The sequence below is a fragment of the Papaver somniferum genome, chromosome 6 (assembly GCF_003573695.1).
Source record: "Papaver somniferum cultivar HN1 chromosome 6, ASM357369v1, whole genome shotgun sequence".
Taxonomy (NCBI): Eukaryota; Viridiplantae; Streptophyta; class Magnoliopsida; order Ranunculales; family Papaveraceae; genus Papaver; species Papaver somniferum.
In genome coordinates this window covers 172,476,472-172,485,816 of record NC_039363.1, presented here as the reverse complement: position 1 = coordinate 172,485,816, position 9,345 = coordinate 172,476,472, and the positions used below count along the sequence as shown (strand labels likewise).

The 9,345-nt window shown below is 34.9% G+C and overlaps 1 protein-coding gene and 1 long non-coding RNA gene across 8 annotated transcripts; both read left to right on the top strand.

Annotated features, from left to right (window-relative positions):
• Positions 1–2,451, top strand: LOC113290136 (elicitor-responsive protein 1-like). Of its 2 annotated transcripts, none has more exons than XM_026539672.1 (5): positions 1–575; positions 864–948; positions 1,051–1,116; positions 1,194–1,344; positions 1,475–2,451. In XM_026539672.1, exons 1-5 carry the CDS (start codon positions 564–566, stop codon positions 1,518–1,520), a joined length of 360 nt encoding a protein of 119 aa, XP_026395457.1. In that variant the 5' UTR covers positions 1–563; the 3' UTR covers positions 1,521–2,451. The 2 variants fall into 2 exon arrangements, with proteins under 2 accessions (XP_026395457.1, XP_026395456.1); XM_026539671.1 differs by having other exon boundaries at positions 1,466–2,451.
• Positions 2,452–2,881: 430 nt separating this feature from the next.
• On the top strand, positions 2,882–8,045 carry LOC113290137. Of its 6 annotated transcripts, none has more exons than XR_003331432.1 (7): positions 2,882–5,245; positions 5,346–5,384; positions 6,075–6,114; positions 6,638–6,873; positions 7,044–7,221; positions 7,296–7,444; positions 7,829–8,045. It is a non-coding gene; the product is annotated as an uncharacterized LOC113290137 (long non-coding RNA). The 6 variants fall into 6 exon arrangements; XR_003331429.1 differs by having other exon boundaries at positions 7,296–7,720; XR_003331431.1 differs by lacking the exon at positions 7,829–8,045 and having other exon boundaries at positions 2,882–4,762; positions 4,911–5,245; positions 7,296–7,812.
• The last annotated feature ends 1,300 nt before the right edge of the window (positions 8,046–9,345 follow it).

Sequence of the window (9,345 nt, the reverse complement as noted above, 5' to 3'; positions counted from 1 at the left end):
AGCACCGCGTGCTGTGCGAAATACTTTTCTACTTCTTACAGATTCCTTGTACCTGTACATTCTTTCTCATCATATAACTTCTCTTCTTATCGAAAACAAAATAATGGCGGAATTAGTAGGAGGAGCTGTGCTTGGGGCAGTAGTATCAGGATCACTGAAATCAGTTATTCATGCGAAAAATAGGTTGAAAAGTTTCAAACCTTCCATAGAACAACTCAATCCCACTCTAGAATTAGTGATAAGCAAAGTTGAAGAGATCAAAGGAATAGATCAAATTGATAAAGGGCCAGAAACAAGCTAATTGATAATGAAATTAAAAGAAGGAAAGGCCCTAGTTGAAGAGTGTGCAGTGTGAAATCCTGGAATTATTACTCGCAACTCAGGTACTCAAAGAAGATACTTGAAAAGGTTCTTCCAGATGGATGTGCAGGCAGATATGTGGTGCGATATTAAACAGATTAAACAGATACTGGTGGGTGTGGTGACTCTTTTTGACCACAAATTAGATTTGCTAAGAACAGAGATAGGAACCAGCACTAGTACCATGAACGCTGGAGCTACAGATGGTGATCCTGGTAAATGATTTGTTTGTTGTTGTCGTGATTGTGAATTAGTTAGCTTCCTTTGCATACACAGGTTTGAAGGCTTTTATTTTGCACTTGAATTAACTGATAAACAGGATTACTATCTGTAATAGCAGTTGCTTAATTTAGTACTTCACCATCATGCTTTATGTTTATATATAATTAGCTGGACACAACTTTATCGTCGGGTATTAGCATCATTCATTTTTGAGACGTATCGGTGAACTATTGTGTTAAGGACATGCTAATGATCAAGTGATTCTGTCCTCATGTTTACAGTTTCAGAAAGGAAGACAGATGACCAGAGGTACACTAGAGGTTTTGCTGGTCGATGCTTCTAATCTCAAAGACACCGATTTTTTCGGTATGTCATCGTATCTTTACTAAAAAGAATAGCATTTGATTGCATTCCATGTGAAGTTTCTTAAACTCAAGATCTTACATATGCATGAACTTGTTATTGCAGGAAAAATGGACCCTTACGTAATAATTCAGTTCTGTAATCAGAAGGGAAAGAGCACTGTTGCCCGTGGTATGTATATTCAAGGAAATTCCATTCATTTAACTAGTTATGTACTTTGTGAAGGCTGCGAAATTTGGCAAATGCAGGAAAAGGAAAAGCACCAGTGTGGAACGAAAAATTTACATTTGATGTGGAGTATCCTGATAATATTAGAGATGAACATCACCAATATAAACTCGATCTCACCATCATGGACAAAGATAGGTTCAGCACGGACGACTTTGTAGGCGAATGGACGTAAGCGGTTTTTTCTTTTCTAGTACTTCGATCTAATCTCTCTAAGTCCATATTCGTACTGGCAAATATTTTGACTGCGGATGGTTAACATTTTCGTATTGTCTACATTATGGTTGGAAAGCCATACCAGTTACCATCCTCGTCATACTTGGCTGGATCATCGCTGTCGTCGCTGAAGTATCTGCCAGAATAGTATTCATCTTCTTCTTGCAGTCTCCGATTCTGAGCTTCTTCTTCCATTATCTCATTCAAAGCTTATTCATTCATCATCCCATTGTAGGTTTCTTGTTCCATCATTTCATTCTCAACTGCCATTTGACCTGCAGTACCATCTACAGGGCACTGATATATTACTTCTTTTATTACTTCCTTTTCTTCCGGTACCGGAATTTGTTCAGCTACCAGCTCGTCCTCAAATTATTGTGTTTCTCACCTTGGTTACTATTACTTCCTAAGAAAAATCATATCCCAGAACTTGAGATGTCATCTCCTTCTTTTCCAAAAACATTCTTTCCTTTATCTGCCATTATTTTTGGGGTAGAGCCAAAATCACAAAGGTTATGTGGCTGGCCAAAAAATCAACTAAACATTTGGAGTATTTAACACAAAACCAAAGATACCAGGCATTGCGGACCCAAGAGGGTCTTTAATGAAAATTTGGGGAGAGATATTCCTTTAATTACATTTACATGATAACGTACAAAACGGGGGAAAGATGCAAAGTAATCTGACACCTGCATTGGCTCTTCTGCTGAATCAAATCAAAGCAGTAACGCGTAGTACGAACGGGTGATATGTCACTTCAGTGTAAACCCTGCATATTTTCATTGATACTTGATAGGGACTTAAAGCAACTCGAAGACACTACACTACACTAGCTTTGTCAGGTTGTAATAAAGTAGACACATACCTACGGGTACGGTATCTACTTTTTTTTTTTGGGCTGAAGCATATCTAATCGATTGCTAGGCGAAAATGCATTTTACCTCCTAGGCATCCAAAGTAGGTAAAAGGGTGCAGATTTGACTTGTTGAAATAATGTCGCTGAAGAAATGAGCTGGCAACTATCAAGCCATAAAGGCATGAAAATAAAAACAAGTTCACTGATATGGTCCCTGTTTGCAATAAAACATCTATTACTATACTTACTATACTGTATGTAAAGGGAACACCCCTTAGAGCATTCACAGTGGGCGAGTATAACCAAATTTATGGGATGAGATCGTAACACAGTGGGACGGAGTAAAGATCAAATTTGGACCAAAGATCAAATTTCAGACCAATTATGGTCGCGACCAAATCCCAAATTCTAATATAGTCGGGCGTAAATTTAAAGTACGCTTGTTGCTGGGCGTAAATTTAAAGTACGCTTGTTAACGGGCGGAGATTTAAATTACGCCCGATGAAATTTTAATTAAATAAATAAAAAAAAAGAGTGAGGCGGACTTTTAAAGTCCGCCTGTTAAAATTTATAAAGGATGGGGCGGACTTTTAAAGTCCGCCTGATGGAATTTTAATGGGGCGGACTTTTAAAGTCCGCCTGACCAAATTTTAATCATGTACCGTTGCGTCACACCACGGACTAAACCCAAATTTTGGTCTTTTTTTTGATCTTTGATCTTTGGTTTTGATCGCACCACTGCAGTTGCTCTTAGACACTATTAATGAACAGTGAATGAAGCTGCAAATTGAAAAACCCGAAATTGCCCTTGATTTTAGAACACTATCAAAAATATCATCCAAATTAAGTGAGGCTAAAATAGTAAATATGTAAACTAATCACAGCTAAAGAGAGAATAAAGGGAAAATAGGTCAGGTGTTCAAGGGTCCCATGAAAGGAAAAACCAGAGCACGTGTGAAGCACGTGCATGCTTACTTGTCCACCAAAATGAAAACATTGTCTACCAAACTTGCAGCAAAAGAAAGAAAAATAACAAGCTAAAATTCTGTGAAGAAAAAACAAAAAGAGATAATGGCAATGCAGTGATTACATCAAGCGGACTGCTTGAATGCCTTCCTTCGCAGTAGCCTTTCTTCCCTCCCCGAAATTACAGTTCCTTCTGTCCATCATCCATCTTTACTCCAACTACATTTGGCAGAATTTCCGGGTTGTGTTTTTCCAGTTTCTAGAATCATGAAATGAAATAATTAGTCTTTTGTAAACAAAAGTTACAGGTCTATAAAAGAAAGGAGAAGAAAATATAGACTGCTCACTTTGATTATATATTCTCGGAGTTCCAGAAGCTCCATATCATTTTGATTAATCTTATCACCGAGAGTACGTGCCTGTTACATAAGCAACAATAAATAATTTACAAATATCTTCGTATAAATCAAAAAATGATGAATGAGGATGTAAAAATCCTGAACTATCATAGTTGCTGGGAAATCATATTAATGACACCGACAAATCAGTATGTTCCAATGATATAATCATATTATTAATGATAAGGAATAGTTGCAGGGAAGGATAAATAAAATATTTCCTGTGAAGAAAGTCTAAGAAAGTCTTCTTTTCAGTATAAACAAGTCTAATACCTTCTTTACTAATACCTTTTTTTTAGTATATACTCATGAAAGACCAAACAAGTCTGCATATCATAATACCTTCTTTTTAGTATATATATATATATATACTCATAAGTTTACTAATTATAATCCCAAAGTTTTATTTTTCTCCCAAAGAAAAATAGACCATAATTCTTAATTTACTCTAAAATAATTATTTTTCTTGTATATTCTAATTATGCATTGGTTATATTTAAATCGACAGCCTTGTGTAATCTCTTTTCGCCTCAACGAAGTCTAATTTCAAAAATAATATAAAAAAATTGCTTCTAATTGTCAATGCATGAATAATGTTATTAAGAAGATAAACAAAATAACTTGTTCACAAATAACTTCTAATTATGCTAGAAGTTTTTTTTTTAATCATTAAGTAAACATGTTACCTTTTCCTTCTCCGTGTTGATCCTTTCTCCAATGGATGACAGAAGTGTTTGCGATTCCGCGATCAGTCTCTTGATTTCTTCATAAAACAACACCAAGCAATGAGTTTATATTAATATCATTCCAAAAATAGGAAAGTTCATAATTTTCGATCTACACTGAATAAAACAGTTTGAAATATCAATTGTTTCATACCGTTCGCCCTAGCAGAAGAATCCATCTCAAAGATTTTTTTGTTTCGAACAAACATCGAAGGAATAAGATTGCTTGACAATTTTTGGGAGAAAAAACTCATAATATTGCTTGAAAATTTTAGCCAAGGAATAAGATTGATTCTTTATAAATAGATTGAAAATTGAAATTCCCCAACAGTCATGACTCCTCGTTTATGCAACCCAATGGTTAAATTACATTGAATTGTGACTCTTTATGTAGTTGGACTACTTCGGAGATTGGCCTCGTGGTAAAGGTATTGACGGAAAAAACTCGTAAGATTGCTTGAAAATTTTAGCTAAGGAATAAGATTGCTATTGAAAATTGAAATTCCCCAACAGTCATGACTCCTCGTTTATGCAACTCAATGGTCAAATTACATTGAATTGTGACTCTTTATGTAGTTGGACTACTTCGGAAATTGGCCTCATGGTAAAGGTATCTGGGAAAAATCCTCCAAAGACTTTCAAAGGAAGAAAATTGACTGTCGGCCGGGCTTGAACTGGGGAATCCTCAACCGTTCGTTAGTGGATCGCATCAGCCGTTGGATTAGAAACTCTAGATAAGACTATAAATACCAACAACTTACCAGCAGAAACCCTATTATTTTTTTTCTCCTTTTTCGTCGTAGCTCACTCCATCCTTCTCTCTCTCTCTGCAAACAAAATCATTTCCTTCTATCTGAAGAGTAACAAGAATCTATTGCTATAATCAAAATCACTTGATCTCAGATTGGAAGGTGAGATTGTTGGTTTTTGATTGTTTTGTTTTTGAGAATCTTCATTCACTTCTGCTTAGGGTTTCCAGTTTATTGATTTTTTTTTCAATTTCTGGTGCAGGTATTGCGCTACTTTGGAGTTTAATCTTAATCGAGCAAGGTAATGATATGTTAAAACTTTTTTTTTCTTCTTAAATCAGATTTTATATGATTTAACTTAATATGATGATTCCATGGATTTAATTTTGATTCTAAATCACCCTGACCCTAACTTCAATTGTAGATAATAGAAACATTAGGCTTATTTAGAGATTGATTTCTCAATTGGTCATTTTGATTGTTATGTTTTTGGGTTCATTTCTGCTTAGGGTTTTAAGTTTTGTGAATATTCATTCAATTTGATGATGCTTAATATGATGATTCCATGGATTTAACTTAATATGATGATTCCATGGATTGAATTTTGATTCTAAATCACCCTGACAAAGGTTTCAATTGTAGATAATGGAAACATTAGGCTTATTTAGATTTTAAATCTCAATTGGTCATTTGATTGTTGTGTTTTTGGGATTCATTTCTGCTTAGGGTTTTAAGTTTTGTGAATATTCATTCAATTTCTGGATTGGTTTTGAAATGTTATCTTTTTGTTTGTTTTTTTAGGCCAGATATGATATGATTTAAATTTAATTTGAAGATTACATGGATTGATTTCTAATTCTAATCACCCTGACAAAGTGAATTTGTCTTTCAATTGTACATTTGGTTTTTGATTGTTATTTTTTCGAGAAACTTCATTCATTTCTGCTTAGGGTTTTCAGTTTATTGATTTTTTTTTCAATTTCTGGTGCAGGTATTGCGTTAACTTCGGAGTTTAATCTTAATCGAGCAAGGTAATGATATGTTAAAACTTTTTTTTTCTTAAATCAGATTTGACATGATTTAACTTACTATGATGATTCCATGGATTGAATTTTGATTCTAAATCACCTTGACCCTAACTTCAATTGTAGATAATAGAAACACTACGCTTATTTAGATTTTAAATCTCAATTGGTCATTTTGAATGTTATGTTTTTGGGATTCATTTCTGCTTAGGGTTTTAGGTTTTGTGAATATTCATTCAATTTCTGGATTGGTTTGATGATGCTTAAGATAATTGATGATTACATGGATTGATTTCTGATTCTAATCACCCTGACAAGGTGAATTTGGTTTCAATTTTACATTAGGTTTAATTTGTAGACTAAGCCTCAATGGTCATTTTGATCTTTTCTTTTTGTGGTATGGCCCATGAATTAGAAAGATATTTCATAGGTCAATGTTTAAGTTGAAGTTTTGTTATGTATGTTAAAAGTTTAACTAAATCATTGTTTGGTTTATTGGGTTATATTAATGCTTGGATTGCATATGCAGAATAAGTGGGCGTTTGCCCTATCAAGCAAACATGTATCGGGATCTTTTGACAGGGGTGCTCTATTTGGATACATGACAAATATGTATAATATTGATAAACTGCCTGCTCCTCTGAGTGTTGATTAGAATTATGCCTTCCCATATATCTTCGAACCTTACATGTTTTTTACTTGCATCAGTCGTGATGACGCAACTATTTTCTATCACCGGGATAACCCTGTATACCCACTTGTCAGGTATATAATTTTTTGAGCTATTTGATTATTCTATTTCCAGTAGTTTTTTCCAATCTTTGTGGTTTCCAACTTAGATGGGCTATCTACCTCTGATAATTGGAAATCCTCCATAGAATGTACTAGTAGAGCTATCAATTTTCTTATTAACAGTTTTATTTTTGTGTTTACAGTAGACTTCGAGAGGATAAATCTGAAGCTGTCACAACCAAATACAAAGATAAAGCTCAAGGAGTTGTTGTGGAATGCAAGAGAAAATATTACTAGTCCAGGAAAAAAAACTAGATTTTATGTCTGATAGAGAGGGGACGACAGAGGAAAGAAATGCTTACTTGGAGCACATGGGGCAAGGTAGCATCATCACATTTTTTAATTTTGTTTAAAATTAGAAATAATTTTCTTCTAACGTAGTTTAATCCTTGCAGGAATATAATGTGTGGAGTAGTCTCACAACGGGTGAGGGAGTTTCATCGCCTAACAGACTCCAATAGGTGAGTTTCATCGCCTATTGGAGTTGAATGAACATAAGTTCAAAACCAACTTTAAAGGAAACACATCAATTCAGTGATCCAAGGTGAATTTTCCATTTGAAAAGATTGCTCTCTGTTGTTGGTTGATGTAGAACATGAGCTTAGGTTAAAGATGGTACAGGAAAGAAATGCTCACTTGGAAGATATAGTGTGAAACTTCAAATGGGCTAGCACGTCTGGCCAGGGTTATCCCTGTGATAGAATATAATTAACTTTCTTCTACCACCGGGTAATCCTGGCTGGAAATGCAAGTCCCTAAAACTATATGAATTTGTTGAAAAACTTTACTAAATCCATGTGGATGTTTCCTACGCTTGCTGGTATGAGTCTACAACCTCCATTGTTAATTCCATTATCGATCCTGAAAGGATTAACAGTTATTTACAAATCAAAATACTGATTGCATAGGGTTTTTTTATATTTTGCAGAATCAGATTCAGGTTACCTCAAAAGTAGCCGTAATTTTGGAGATAGTATTAATTGAGTGGTTTTGATAATATCCTTGTGCAGACTCCCAATAATTTTGTGGTTGATTTAAAGGTGTTTTAATACAACTCCGCAGTGTTCACTTGTATTTTATTCAACTTATTATTGTTATTCCCTTTCAGTTTCAATGAAATGCTATTAATGTCTTTGCTGACTGCATATATTTGTTATATGGTTGGGTTGTGCTACTTTTAATCCAAACCAGGCCGTTTAAACTAGATAGTTTACTTGGAAAATCGATTGGAATGGTTAGGATTCTTTATTGGAATTTGTAATGATTGGAAACTCCATGGTCAGTCCTGTAACCGATCATAATCATGTAACCGATCCCGGTTCATAAAAAAATTTTGTTTCTAGATTTGGCTGATTATGCATGCTTTTTGGACATACTCCGTATTTACTTATGTTTATATGCTACACAAATACACTGTGGCTTGCAGCTGCACACTAGAAAAATACGGTGGGTAATTGATGCACACTAGAAAAATAGACAATAGTCTTTAGTTGGACCCTTTAATTGAAGTAGACCGGATTCAACACAATGGGTAAAGATGATAACGTACAAACTAGGCAAATATGGGAGGTAATCTGACAACTGCATTGGCACATCTGCTAAATCAAAGTAAGGATGAAAGTGTAAACATGCAAAGTTTCATTGATACTTGATAGGGACTTAAAGGAACTCGAAGACACTACACTACACTAGCTTTGTCAGGTGGCAATAAAGCGGACGTGTACTATTTCTACTTTTTTTTGGTAATAAAGTAGACGTGTCATATCTACTTCACATGTATCTAAGAGAAAAAGCTTTCTATCTTCTTGGCATCTTGAAGGGGGTAAAAGGGTGGAGATTTGACTTGTTACATTCACAATAGTGTTGCTGAAGAAATGGGCTGGTAACTGTAAATTATTGATGAAAATTAAACAAGTACACCCTCTTTTTCCTCTTAATAGCCTAATAGTTGTAGATATTCCCTGGTTTCTAGCTTCGGATATATCCTGCACAGGCTTGAGTGGATATAAAGACCAAGGGGAGAAACATCCTCTAGTTCAGTTTGGTGTGGGTAGAAGCATCTTGGCACACGCGGAAACTTGTCCTTGTAAACAAGGTTGTTCAGGTGAAGAGAAATGGCTGCATCGAAATATGTTGTTGGGTCCACGACATCTGAACAACCCTTGTTTACAATTATTCTTAGCGTGCATCTATTATCCATGGTGATACGGAAAGACCATAATAGCCTTATAGTTGTAGATATTCCCTGCACAGGTTTCAGTGGATATTTCATGTACATCCCCTTCTGACAAAAGATACAACTTTATTTTTCTTCTTTCATAATTTCTGTAAATAAAAGACAAATCACATCACATGGAGGTCAGTTGCTTTGTGAAAAGGATTGATGATTAGGGTTTATGTCCAATCCAGTGTGCAAAGAAGTGAGCTTGTTTTTGGAACCATTGA

Bases quoted from the DNA above. Each gene is read 5' to 3' on its own strand.
- LOC113290136 (XM_026539671.1), top strand. The intron at 949-1,050 runs GTATGTCATCGT...TTGTTATTGCAG, and splicing joins CAAAGACACCGATTTTTTCG to GAAAAATGGACCCTTACGTA. The intron at 1,117-1,193 runs GTATGTATATTC...TGGCAAATGCAG, and splicing joins AAAGAGCACTGTTGCCCGTG to GAAAAGGAAAAGCACCAGTG.